A 14,659-nucleotide genomic window follows, 5' to 3' on the forward strand; every position below is an offset into this window, starting at 1 on the left:
TATAGTAAGTACAACAGATGGGACAAATTAGTTATTATTAAAATAACAGCTGTTTGTTTGAATAATGGAATAAATACAAGTAATATATTTTAAACGTATCAATTTTTGCCTTTATTTATCACAGATCTGTTTGTGAATATCTTATATCATAAAAGTTTGAAGGGACTTAATAATTCTAGTATTCATTGATTTATATTTTGTTCGTGTAAAACAATATCCGGTAGTTAATTGTGAGATTGAATAAACTGCCATGTTTTCTAGGTTCGATTCCTGAAGTTCTACTTGAAAACAGAAAGTTCATGACAGTTTCATGACTAGGTATCCAGTTTCGTTAACGACACAAAGTCTTCAAGTGTAAATTGTTTACACTTTATGTTTTCTCAGTAACTGAGCCTTTGTTTCATTTGTTTATAACACAAATTATGATAATTTCAAGTTCGTATTGCTTGTTAAAATACATTCAAAATGGAACTTTTCATGTTCAAAATAAAGATATTGGTACCAAGTGTCGTCTTTCAATCTGACTTCAAAACCGTCTTATTTGCATCATATAAAAATCACTTTCGTCCATAAAATTAATATCGTTATAATTGAGTTCAGAGTACATTAATTATGGTTGTTTTATATCCATAAGTAGCAATAGTGAAATTATAGGGTACGACATGCAATCAACATCTTTAACCGTAACACCTATGTAGTCAATGGTTCCTGTCACAGCTCTAAACTGTAACGTTTTCTTAAACAGGTACAATATATTGATTGATGATGTCAGTCATAAACACTGTTATAAACAGCCATTAAAGTCAACAATAATTCAGTTCTAGGGATTTAACTGATAGTTAGTTACTCAATAAAATGGTTTTGGAAATCTGGTTGGACTGAACGTTGTGGTAAAGTTTAGAGAATTGATCTACTCTTTAGTTTATATTACGTGTTTAAAACATTTTCCCTTCTTGTTAAAAAATTTTAAATCAATTTGAAAATTAAACAACAAAAAACCACCACAACTATGTTATACAATTTCTGACACCGTATAAAAAAAAGTTACATTTGACTGTATGAATCTAGTAAATTTCAACCAACGCTTCAAATAGAGCGTTATATTTATCAACTGTTACATTACATTAATAAATAACTTCTTAAGTTTACAACTGTGAGTATATATAAAGTGTTTCCGTTCATGTAGGCCCGGCATGGCCAAGCGTGTTAAGGCGTGCGACTCGTAATCTGAGGGTCGCGGGTTCGCATCCCCGTCGCGCCAAACATGCTCGCCCTTTCAGCCGTGGGGGCGTTATAAAGTGACGGTCAATCCCACTATTCGTTGGTGAAAGAGTAGCCCAAGAGTTGGCGGTGGGTGGTGATGACTAGCTGCCTTCCCTCTAGTCTTACACTGCTAAATTAGGGACGGCTAGCACAGATCGCCCTCGAGTAGCTTTGTGCGAAACTTAAAAAACAAACAAACAAACCGTTCATGTATCATTCTCAGCATTTTGTTTAGGCCTAGCGTGTGTTAGCCAACTTGCATCTGTTCGTGAACCTAGGTGTTATATTTATATTATATTCTGCTTGTTGGAGATAGTTGCACATTAGAAGTACAATGTTTTGACTTTCGAAGTTTGTATCTGGATTAATAGTACTGTCACTTTAATACCCACATTTGTAGAATCTGATTCGTGTTGTAATATGCGCATATCGTAAGTAATTCGCTTGTAACTTTCGAAATTTGACATTAGAATCGTATTCTATCTCTTATCGCTTAAAATTATATTGTATGGAATTAACCATACACGTATATCTAAGCAGACGTGATTCGTACAAAATATTGGAAACTGTCTGAATTTATTTTAGCTCTTTCTATTAATTTCAACAATCTGATTTCTCTTGAGAATGACAGTTTTCTTATCTTGTACAAAGTTGTAAGTTAATAATGTTTTGTTGACAGATATTTATTCACGAGTAAAGTTTGAAACTTCGATGGCAAGAAATGCTTTGGCAGATTAAAAAAGTTACTTTCGTATAGCGTCATAAACCATCAGTTTTATTACTAACTTATCGTTGTATATAGGTCTTCTCGACAACAAGCGGAATATTTAAACCTCGCACTTATGTACAATGTGCCTATTTTTATATAAAATTAAAATTTCACTGCAACGCTATGTTTCATAAATCATTCAGCTCTATTTTGTTTTTGAATTTCGCACAAAGCTACACGAGTGCTATCTGTGCTAGCCGTCCCTAATTTAGCAGTGTAAGACTAGAGGGAAGGCAGCTAGTCATCACCACCCATTGCCAACTCTTGGGCTACTCTTTTACCAACGAATAGTGGGATTGACCGTCACATTATAACGCCCCCACGGCTGAAAGGGCGAGCATGTTTGGCGCGACGGGGATGCGAACCCGCATCTCTCAGATTACGAGTCGCACGCCTTAACACGCTTGGCCATGCCGGGCCTACTAGCTCTATTTCAAATCAATCTTCGACATCAACTTTTTATAGCCTAATAAGGAAAATGAGGAATCGTAATTAGCATAACCTCGTGAATCAAACAAACCGAAAATAATTTGAATCGATAAAAGATCACGTGATACGTTTATCTGGAAATAAGATAATTTTATTGTTTAACAAATTACTCGATTATATTTTAAATTAAAATTTCTTATTGAGCTTTCAATAATTTAAAAGGACAAACTGGATAAGTGAAATAAAATCGTGAACTAAACAAACTCGAAGTAATTGAAATAACAATTATTATTTAGGGAAATCGCCATGTGATACTTTGGGCGATTTAAGTTGGAAAGGGTCACATTTTGAAATAAATTATCGTTTACGTATCTAAACATTATACACAGACGTATATTGTGTAGCTATCAACCTTAGCGGTTTGTTCAAAGAACATTGCGTTTCTAACATTTTACTCAAACAGTTTCAATATTCATTGAATTATCCTAACTTGGCAAATACCCTGAGGACGTCGTCCTGTTAAAGTATTTGAACTATGACCTTATTACAATGTCAAGGGATTTCCGTCATTCTCATTAAGGAGCCAGGGAAATATTCACCAGTATCGAGTTCTGATCCCGACACTCTTTTGGTCAGTTATTCAAAATTAGGGATGTCCAGTTTTATTAGAAGTTAAAAAAAATATTAATATTTTAAAATTAATAGTGACATTTAGTGGCAATGGACACGTGATATAAACAGTACATGTAATAACAGTGGTGATCGTTTATAGCTATTTAATGGGTCTTGCATGGCCAGGTGGTTAAAGCACTCGACTCGCAATCCGAGGGTCACGGTTTCGAATCCCTGTCACACCAAACATGCTCGCTCTTTCAATCGTGGGGCGTTATAATGTTACGGTCAATCCCACTATTATTTGGTAAGTACAACGCTAGAAAAAGGAGTTCGATACCCGTGGAAGGCAAATCAAAGATAGCCCATTCTGTAGCTTTGTGCTTAATTAATTACAAAGAAACTGATAACAATTCTTGCTGTGTTCGTAGTCGTTATGCGATAGACCTGATTAAGTCAAGAAAAATATTAAAACCAGGTCTATCGAACTCGTCTGTGGTGTCGTAAAAGTAACCATCCAAAATCACCACCATGTTTTCATGTTAAACGTATGTACGACGTATTATTACGTGTTGAGCTTCGTACCAAAAAAATACAAACTTTCAGAAGTATACTACGATAGTCTAAAGGGACAGACAAGATTTTAACTTTTCACAACATTTTCAGGAAGCGAGAAGGGTATGATGTACAACACAATTTAAGGAAAGGGATATGATGTACAACACACTTTAAGGAAAAGGATATGATGTACAACACACTTTAAAGAAAGGGTATGACGTACAACACACTTTAAGGAAAGGGATATGACGTACAACACACTTCAAGATAAGGGTATGATGTACAACACACTTTAAGGAAAGGGATATGATGTACAACACAATTTAAAATAAGGGTATGATGTACAACACACTTTAAGGAAAGGGATATGATGTACAACACACTTTAAGGAAAGGGATATGATGTACAATGCATTTTAAAGAAAGAGTATGACGTACAACACACTTCAAGGAAAGGGATATAACGTACAACACACTCTAAGATAAGGGTATGACGTACAACACACTTTAAGGAAAAGGATATGATGTACAACACACTTTAAGGAAAGGGATATGACGTACAACACACTCTAAGATAAGGATATGATGTACAACACACTTTAAGAGAAGGGTATGATGTACAACACACTTTCAGGAAGTTAATGTCATTATTATTAATTAACGAGGAAATTCTTAAGTGCCCAATACTGGCAAGTTTAATCTAAAGACCACAGTTTATTGTCAGCCTATAATGTTTTATATAGCTCTGATACGCATAATAATTTATCTCGGACGGGTATCCAATTGATTATGTTATGTGCTTTAAGTATATATATTACAATTTCAAATAGCCGAAAGTTGTAATTCAAAAGTTAATTAAATGTCGATTTGTATCAAATTTACGACATTTTCCAACAAGATTGATACACACAGTCTTCTTTCCTGAGACAAATATATTTTAATATACAAACAACGATACAATTTGTAATAACCGTTATTAAAAATATTGGTTTAAATACAAGTTGTACAAACAATATTGAGTCTTCTATCTGGTCTATAATTCAGTATTTTATCCACGGTCTAGGTCCACAACTTGTAAATTAATACAGATTTGATAGTGTTACACCTCTCTTAAGCTTGCTTGGCTGGCCTCTAAGCCTATTATAAACTGATGTTTCACCGACGAACATATTTAATGTCCTCAAAGAAATACTTACTTTATTTACTGAACTTGAACGTTGTTTAATGTTTAAAATCTATCAACATTCTTGGTCAAATTCCGTAGTTTTCTGATTAATAAGCGTTAATTACAATTAAAGCTTCTGATGCTTTTAATATACTGACTGTAGTTGACCAATATTATTCTATTCCTGTTTCTCACTATCGTTTATACCAATTAGATTCTCGAACGTTCAACAAAATTTGAAGATATGCTAGTGTTTTGTAAAACATATATTGTTGATTTTTACTTACGAGATTCTTTTACAAATTTAGAGAACAGGCCAGACTTGCTCAACATACATCGAACAATACATCAAACGGAAACAAACGCAGATATTAAAATAAATATATAACAGCAAATTCGTTACAGTAGATTATTTTAAAACGTCACCAGTGCATTTTCAACCTAAGTTCGATAAGGCTGGCTTTCTGGTAAGAGTAATCAGTGTAACAGAAAAGGCTTAGGTTGCAACCTTGTCTGGTTGATTTTTTTTTTAATGTACGACTCATTACTGTAAATTGAAGATGTAAAATATTTCTTGACTGTAATTATATGAAATTATAAACTATGTAATGGAGTTAAATTAGTTTATGTTCTTCGACAAACATTGATGAAAATAATGTATATGCTTTTTCTGTTCTTAAAGGAAGTTGTTGCGAATTGTAAATCGATTGTGCAATATTTGGTTTCACAGATTCTGACTGAGTTATAATATAGACTTATAGTTCTTCAAAAACGAATGAAAGATATTATTGAAAACCTCAGCATGCCAACTGCCGAATTATTTGTTTGATGTAAATGCTTGAAGGAACTTAAAAACAAAATCGGTAAAAATGTATTGAAATAAAATTGTTCTAAGAAGACGATGTCGCTGTTGTGAAAATTGTTAAATCGTTATTAGCATTAACGGAGTTCCCAAGCAACTTCTTAATTAATGGTAGAATATAGCTTTATTTAGTTAATTCTCGCTTAATTAACATAGATAATTTAAGTAAATTATCGGTAACAAATAAATGTTTTTTTTTTGCATCTCAAGACGGCTTATATGGGTATTAAAACTTTTATTAAAATAAAGTAGAGAACAACGTTTCGACCTTCTCAGGTTATATTCAGGTTAACAAAGATGGGTTTCTTGTCATCACGAGATGCCTTTTTTAATGGTTATTTATATACTAGACAATGACGAAGAAAATAAATTAAAAGTTCAGTTATTTTTTGTTAACTTAACTTTTACTGTCAACACTTTTCTGTACGCTATTCATCAAAGTGATGCGAGCATTTTCCGCGTCACCGTTAGCACCTAAGGTTTTATTTATAAATCGCATCAGGTGTTGGAGACGGACAGTGAGGAATGTTGGTACAACTACATCGGTAATATAAAAATACATCATTTTCAAGAATATTATAACTCAACAACTACAAGGAAAAAACAAAACGATTTGTGTATAAGTAAGAAATTGGTAACAGAAACAAGTCACGTGGAAGTAGACAAACATTAACCACGTGTTTAACTTCCTGAGTCTTGAGGTGAAACTCTAAATGGGACACTTCTCAAAGGTTTGCTTTTACAATTTATTTTCCCACAAAAATAGTTCAGGGTTTTGGCGCCAGCTGTCACTGGTTTTGAACTTGTTTGTTTGTTTTGAAATTTCGCACAAAGCTACTCGAGGGTTATCTGTGCTAGCTGTCCCTAATTTAGCAGTGTAAGACTAGAGGGAAGGCAGCTAGTCATCACCACCCACCGCCAACTCTTGGGCTACTCTTTTACCAACGAATAGTGGGATTGACCGTCACATTATAACGCCCCCACGGCTGGGAGGGCGAGCATGTTTGGCGCGATGCGGGCGCGAACCCGCGAATTACGAGTCGCACGCCTTACGCGCTAGGCCATGCCAGACCCTGGTTTTGAACTAGAAGAAAGGCATCTCATGAATACCCAATCCACCAGTTCTTGGGCTATTATTGTATCACAAATAGTGGGATTGACCATAATATTATACCACCCTCACTGCTAGAAAGACGAACATATCCACAAGTTGCAAATCGAACGCTCTACCTTTACAGTTAAAGATAAAAAAGTCTGTTCAAAATTCTGTCAATCTGACAAAAGTACTAATAAACGGGTGAATTTGGTGAAATAAATTTTAGAGATAAATAATGAATTAATATACCCTGTACTTGTAGTTATAGTTACTTTTCGATAGAGAAGAAAAATGGTTACTGTATTCATACGTTTATTCAATTGCATTATGTAAGTATAATATATATATATACCCTATAAACCCTAAAACAATATGAACTGTAGCTCAGAACGGCTGGTGTCGGTATTAACACTTTTATTAATAAGGAAAGAACAGTGTTTTGATCTTCCTAGGTCATCTTTAGGTTAATTCGAGTTTACCTGAAGATGACCTAGGAAGGTCGAAACGTTCTTCTCTACTTATTAATAAAAGTGTTAATACCGACACCAGCCGTTCTGAGATATATTTTCATTTCAAGTAGGTTCCACGTCATCGAGAACAATAAAAAATATTAAGCAACGTGTTTGTGTGTTTTGTTATAGCAAAGTCACATTAAGCTATCTACTGAGTCTAGCGATGAGAATAGAACCGCTGATTTTAGAATTGTAAATCCTTAGACTTACTGCTGTACCAGCTGGGGATATTAAGAAACTAAACCATTGTTTATAAAATTCATTATATAATTACTGCTTATATGTGTTTATGATACGGACATTGTACAAAAACTAGCTTTATCTTTACATAATTGTTTAAATTATTAGCTAGAAATTAGTTAATTTTTAAGCCAACTGTAAAGAACTTAGAACAATTACGGAAGACTTACGACGCAAAGCCATGAGATGGGTAACCTAACTCTTGTTAACCCCGGATTTTAATCTGTAAATAAAAACGCCATGTGTTTACTCTTAATAAAAACTGCTTATTTTAGAATCTGAGTTTTGAGAATTTGTAAATTTTCTTACAGAGATTAAGCAGTGTTGTCACTTCTATTTATAAGCTATCTTATATGTGAATAAAAACGTATTTGTACATCTTACGACTTTTAATTTTTGGTAATTCTTAAGACGTATTATGTTTAGGCTTAACATTTCTTACTTTGTACAAATGAAACAAAAAAACGATATTTGTTTTTGCTGTGGCTTAATTTATTCACATTGAAGAGTTTAATATGAAATTAAGTATGAAATTATTAGAACCATTATTAGGGTTATAATTAAGGTTTATGAATTTATTATTATGAAATCAGAGTTTGCGTTCTTTAACCGGATGGGTTATTACTACGTCCAAGGACATAGTAAGTCTGCTCTATAGTCAACTGACACTTAGTGGTACTACTTGTTGATACCTTTCATAATGTTATAAAAAAAGACATTAAGTTGTTTATATAGTGATAATTACACAATTAAAATTACCATCAGAATCTAGAACAATGTTTTTCTTTAACATTCGTTCGTAAGAAGAGTCATCTATAGAAACGCTTCACGTCTTCTACTTCGCTGTAAATAGAGTTTAATGAGAAACGTTTCGTCTCAGCAATAGTACATAAAAAAATAACAGTTTGTGTATTGTAACATGCTGGTTGCTACAGTATTGGAAAAGCATAGCGGGAGAAGAATTATGATTTTTAATTAACGTTAAACTTAATACAAGTTACTTATAAATTCTAAATAATTGATTTCAACAGTCAAGTAGAAAGGAAGCTATGATATAATAATTTTGTAATTTTAGAATTTTGAGTAATGAAATATCAATCTGAAGTAATAAATAAAATTACCATAATGTGTAGGAACTATTAAGAACACCAAGTCGATGACACCAGAAAAATCTGAGAATAATATGACATTATTACAGTTGTATAATCCTACTCTTGTTACAATTCTATTACATCAGAAGACTATTTGAAAACAATAATGACACACACACGTCATATTTGAGAACAGAGCTATTAATTTGTATTGCTATTATAATTATTTAAAACGAATTTAACTGCAAAAAGTTTAATCCTTAATATGATTGTAGCAAAAAATTAATTATAATTGTTTATATTTTTTATCTTAGACATAAAATTAGTCGTTCTCTATTTGAGTACAAGCACACCCGCAGTGATAGCTTTGAATATTTCTGATATAGGTTATCTTATACCTTGTGTTTTATCAATTAAGCAACATTTAATAAATGAATTCGTTTATTGGAAGCAGCCAGTACTAATACAGTTTTGTTTTGTTATCAGGGTATACGGTGCTTAACCATGTGCTTTATATTAACCACTTTGTGTCCATCGCGATCCTAGCCTCGTCCTACCTCTTAGAAATATTAGTAAAATCATGTTTATGACATCAGTAGGACCGTGTTCTGACTTTCCGTGTAAGACATGCATTAATATTAAAACTAAAATAGTAATATATGAGTTGTGACTCTTCAGGTTAAGCCTTGTTTTGTGGGTATAAAGAAATATATTTATATAAAGTCTAGGAGATACGAAACACCCAAAATACTGGAAAATAAATAAGCTTATTTTACAAAATCGGATGTTTCATTTACAATAAATTTTGTCGACTTGGTTCGCGTTGAGAATTCAACAATACTGGAACGCATTTCGAAATCAAAAACGTTTCTCGTGCAAAAGTTAATTGTTTAATTAAAAACCAACAATATTTCACAAAAGTTTCTTCGAATTGTGTTGTTTTAAATGTTAATTACTTAGGGCTCCCTACTGACAGAGCAGTATGTCTGAGGATTCACAACGCTAAAATCCGGATTTCGATACCCATAGTGGACGGAGCACAGATAGTCCATTGTGTAGCTTTGTGCTTGATTCCAATGAAACACTTAATTAGTTACTACGGTGTGTAAAAAATTATTATTAACTTCTCAGCAAAACAAAAAGAGAGTTAAACCTATACTTAAGTGGACCCATGATAGATGCTCCTTATTTTATTTAACTGAAGTTATTAGTAATTTAGAATTTTATGTAGAAGATAAAAATAAACATCTTAATCACTCAGAATCTAGTTTGTAACTGCTAGAACGTTAGTCAATGATCAACACATAGAAACTCTAACAGTAAGATACTGCCCTCTAGTGTCCTCTTTTGTTTCGTCAGGTGTTATAACCGTCAATATCATAACCAGGCAAGTGTATGGAAGAGCTTGTATTTTATTTTATTATTATATTTTGAATATAGGTCTATATGAATTAGAAACAGCTTTTTGTTTAATGAATAATTTCATATTAATTTAACATAAAATGTATTTAATGTTAGGTAATCTCAAAGAACAAACGGAATAAGCAGAGCAACATTAAAATATAATTTAAAAAACCGCATCTCAATCCAATACCGGCTAGTAAACGACAATGTAGTAGGTTTGGTTATTTTACCCTGACTAGGTTGCATTTACAAATTAATTAAAGTTTAATTATTTTAAATAAAGTACGAATAGTTGAATGTTAAATTAACTAAAAACCAACTATCGTGACTTCTTCACAGAATCCTTTGTTTCTAAAGGATTACAGTTACTAAAACTGCTCGCACGGCATGGCCAGGTGGTTAAGGTCCTCGATTAGTAATCCGAGAGTCGTGGGTTCGAATCTCCGTTGCACCAAACATGCTCGACCTTTCAGCCGTGGGGACGTTATAATGTGATAATTAATCTCACTATTCGTTGATAAAAGAGTAGCTGAAGATTTAGATGTGGGTGGTGATGACTAGCTGCCTCCCCTCTAGTCTTACACTGTTAAATTAGTGACATCTAACACAGATAGCTCTCGAGTAGCTTTGCGCGAAATTCACTAAACAAACCATACTAGTAAAGTGTGATGGGTGTTTTAATCACATATGTATTTTAGCGTTTGGTAAATTACTTTTAATTGTTTTGTACTCTTCTTCTGATTAACAGGCATAAAATAACGTGTTATTTAAATATACAGTGTTACATCTAAACTATTCACAACACTACGAAGAACTAAAATTAATTAGTTTATTATGAAATTACAATTTGCTTTCGCTAATCTAATACAATATCATTTAATATCTGTAGTCCATATTGGTGTATAGAAAACATTTTAATTCCAGACATAAACGACCTTATAACAAGAAATCGTTAATTGTTTTTAATTGGACACCCAACGGTACGAAAACAACAATTTAGTGTTATAAGGTCATTTATTTCTGGTAGCAATAGATTATTGTTAGGTCGAAGAGCAGTTTTCGTTGATGTCTGTATGATTGTTGTAACGTTATTGAATTCAAACTTAATGGTACTAGTGTTTTATCTTGTTCTTACATTAACCAGTGTCTGTGTGTTTTGTAACTTAATGGTACCAGTGTTTTATCTTGTTCTTACATTAACTAGTGTCTGTGTGTTCTGTAAACCTAATGGTACTAATGTTTTATTTTGTTCTTATATTAACTAGTATCTCTGTGTTCTGTAACTTAATGGTACTAATGTTTTATTTTGTTCTTATATTAACTAGTATTTCTGTGTTCTGTAACTTAATGGTACTAATGTTTTATTTTGTTCTTATATTAACTAGTACCTCTTTGTTCTGTAACTTAATGGTACTAATGTTTTATGTTGTTCTTATATTAACTAGTATCTCTTTGTTCTGTAACTTAATGGTACTAATGTTTTATGTTGTTCTTATATTAACTAGTATCTCTTTGTTCTGTAACTTAATGGTACTAATATTTTATCTTATTCTTATATTAACTAGTATCTCCTTGTTCTGTAACTTAATGGTATCAGTGCTTTATTTGGTTCTTACATTAACTAGTATCTCTGTGTTCTGTAACTTAATGGTACTAATGTTTTATCTTGTTCTTACATTAACTAGTATCTCTGTGTTCTGTAACTTAATGGTACTAATGTTTTATCTTGTTCTTACATTAGCTAGTAACTCTGTGTTCTGTAACTTAATGGTACTAATGTTTTATTACGTACGACTGCTGTGGAAATTGTTAGTGTGACCAAATTTCACTTTTTCTTCAGAATAATTAATAAAAAATAAATTGAACTTTTCACGTAAGCTATCATAAGAGACAGATAAATTATCAAATGTTAGTCTTTATAAGGAAATAACACGAGCTGCCAATAGCGTAGGAGCGGTATGTTGTATTTTTTAGATATTGTTCAAATGATTTTAAGCAAAATCAGAAATGGTTTTCTGGAAGACGAGTGAAAGCAGTGTCTCAGAATAATTCAGATCTCAGAAAATCATAACGGATATTCATTTAGTCATACTGGATAAGAGTTACGTTAATTTAATATATTTTGGGGATAAATGACTTGTATAAAATCTCTCAATAATATCACACTAGTGAATAATGTTGTATGTTTTCATGAGACATTAGAGGTTTAGTTTGTAATAATAATATGAGTAACGAAACAAATCGAAAAACAGCCAGAGCTGAGAGTAGCATAAGATCAACCATATGAGAAGTAATATGTAATATGAGAAGTAATATGTAATATGAGAAGTAATATGTAATATGAGAAGTAATATGTAATGTGAGAACTAATACGTAATATGAGAAGTAATATGTAATATGAGAAGTAATATGTAATATGAGAACTGATATGTAATATGAGAACCAATATGTAATATGAGAACTAATATGTAATATGAGAACTGATATGTAATATGAAAACCAATATGTAATATGAGAACTAATATGTAATATGAGAAGTAATATGTAATATGAGAAGTAATATGTAATATGTGAACTAACATGTAATATGAGAAGTAATATGTAATATGAGAACTAACATGTAATATGTGAAGTAATATGTAATATGAGAACTAATATGTAATATGAGAAGTAATATGTAATATGAGAAGTAATATGTAATATGAGAACTAATATGTAATATGAGAACTAATATGTAATATGAGAAGTAATATGTAATATGAGAACTAATATGTAATATGAGAAGTAATATGTAATATGAGAACTAATATGTAATATGATAAGTAATATGTAATATGAGAAGTAATATGTAATATGTGAAGTAATATGTAATATGAGAACTAATATGTAATATGAGAAGTAATATGTAATATGAGAACTAATATGTAATATGAGAAGTAATATGTAATATGAGAAGTAATATGTAATATGAGAACTAATATGTAATATGATAAGTAATATGTAATATGAGAAGTAATATGTAATATGAGAAGTAATATGTAATATGAGAACTAATATGTAATATGAGAAGTAATATGTAATGTGAAAACTAATATGTAATATGTGAACTAATATGTAATATGAGAACTAATATATAATTTCATCAGCTTGAAAATTTTGATTATAGAAAGTTTTGAATTTTGAAGTTTATTGAATTAGGCTTAGGTTACGTGTGGAACAAATTAATTTACCCTTTTTTTATAGTAACGGTTGGTTTCTTTGAGACTACTACCGAAGAAATTCAAGTCACTTATTTAACATATTGTCCAAGTCTAGTTTTTGTTTTATATGAGTCGGATTATAAATAAAAATCTTCGCCAAAAGTCTTTGAAAATATTAAGAAGTGAGTTTAATGTATTAATATAGGACAATATAATTAAGCAAAATATTATTTTTTCTTACCGATTAAATAGAAACGTACAAATTGACCTTTAGACCTTATACGTCTTTCCCCTCGGTGGGCTCAGCAGATAGCCCGATGTAGCTTAGCTATAAAGAACAAACATAACACACACATGTGTGTTACAAGAGTAACAGTCAAATCTCATTCTTTGATTATCGTATTCACAAGGTAAGAGTGGGTAATGTTAACTAGTAATCTTCTCTCTCTAATATAACCATTTAGCCCGAGCATAGGCATGTGGTTAGGGCGCTAGACTTCTAGTGTAAGGGTCGAGGGTTAGAATCTCCGTCACACCAAACATGCACGCCCTTTCAGCCGTTGTGGCGTTATAATATGGCGGTCAGCTGCGTTATTCGTTGGTAAAAAGAGTTACCCAAAAGTTATCGGCGGATGATGACAACAAGTTTCTTCCCTTCTGGTCTTAAATTAGGGACGGCTAGCACAGATAGCTTTGGGCGAAATTCAAAACAAACAAATCATCAGTATACGTCTTCAAAAGTAAAAATGGCTAGAGCAGATAACTTTCGAGTAACTTCCATATAATATAAACTAAAACACAACAAACAACAGCGAATCTTAATTAACATTATTAGATGTACAGCGAACGTTTGTAACATTATTTCTTACTGCTAGTGAGAATGTTTGAGGCGTCTAACTAGTAGTTGACTCACATATTTGTTTGAGGACTGGACAACTTCTTAGAACGTTCAGTTTTATTACAGAATGAACTACAGCGAAATACGGTATATTTAAACAATAGTGGTTTTAATCGAACAATGTTATGATGTAAACTATTTATAATGGTGGTAATTAGAATTACATTTAACTAGTTTATCCTGAAGCATAAGTTTCATTCATTACCCTCGTGGACTTTTGTGAGATAAATTTCGTGGAAACCTACTCGATAATAGAAATGTTATAACTTAACTATCTATTGTTTATCAACCTTATTATATTATAAAAATCTAGTTTATCACTAAGCCTTTTTCGAGTAGGAATTACAATACCATTTGTTCTACTAATTCTCATCAAATACAGCAATAAGAAGGTTTCTAAATACGTGTTTTCACTCCAGATATACCGTCTCACATGCCTGCAAGCAAACTGCTGTTAGTGTATTATTAAACTCCGCTACATTCGTAGAAATCTACAGCGAGATAAAATTTATTATCGTTAATATATAAATAAATAAAACTTACTCAAATTCCGAGATAAAA

The 14,659-nt window shown here is 31.9% G+C and overlaps 1 protein-coding gene across 1 annotated transcript in view; it reads left to right on the forward strand.

The window, feature by feature from the left end:
* Positions 1-2,996: 2,996 nt before the first annotated feature.
* Positions 2,997-14,659, forward strand: part of LOC143250365 (uncharacterized) — a 28,792-nt gene continuing 17,129 nt past the window's right edge. Inside the window, exon 1 of the mRNA XM_076500810.1 lies at positions 2,997-3,092. Within this exon, the coding sequence (XP_076356925.1) occupies positions 2,997-3,092 (96 nt within the window). The remainder of the gene's footprint in view (positions 3,093-14,659) is intronic.

This window comes from Tachypleus tridentatus, chromosome 5 (assembly GCF_004210375.1).
Source record: "Tachypleus tridentatus isolate NWPU-2018 chromosome 5, ASM421037v1, whole genome shotgun sequence".
Classification (NCBI taxonomy): Eukaryota; Metazoa; Arthropoda; class Merostomata; order Xiphosura; family Limulidae; genus Tachypleus; species Tachypleus tridentatus.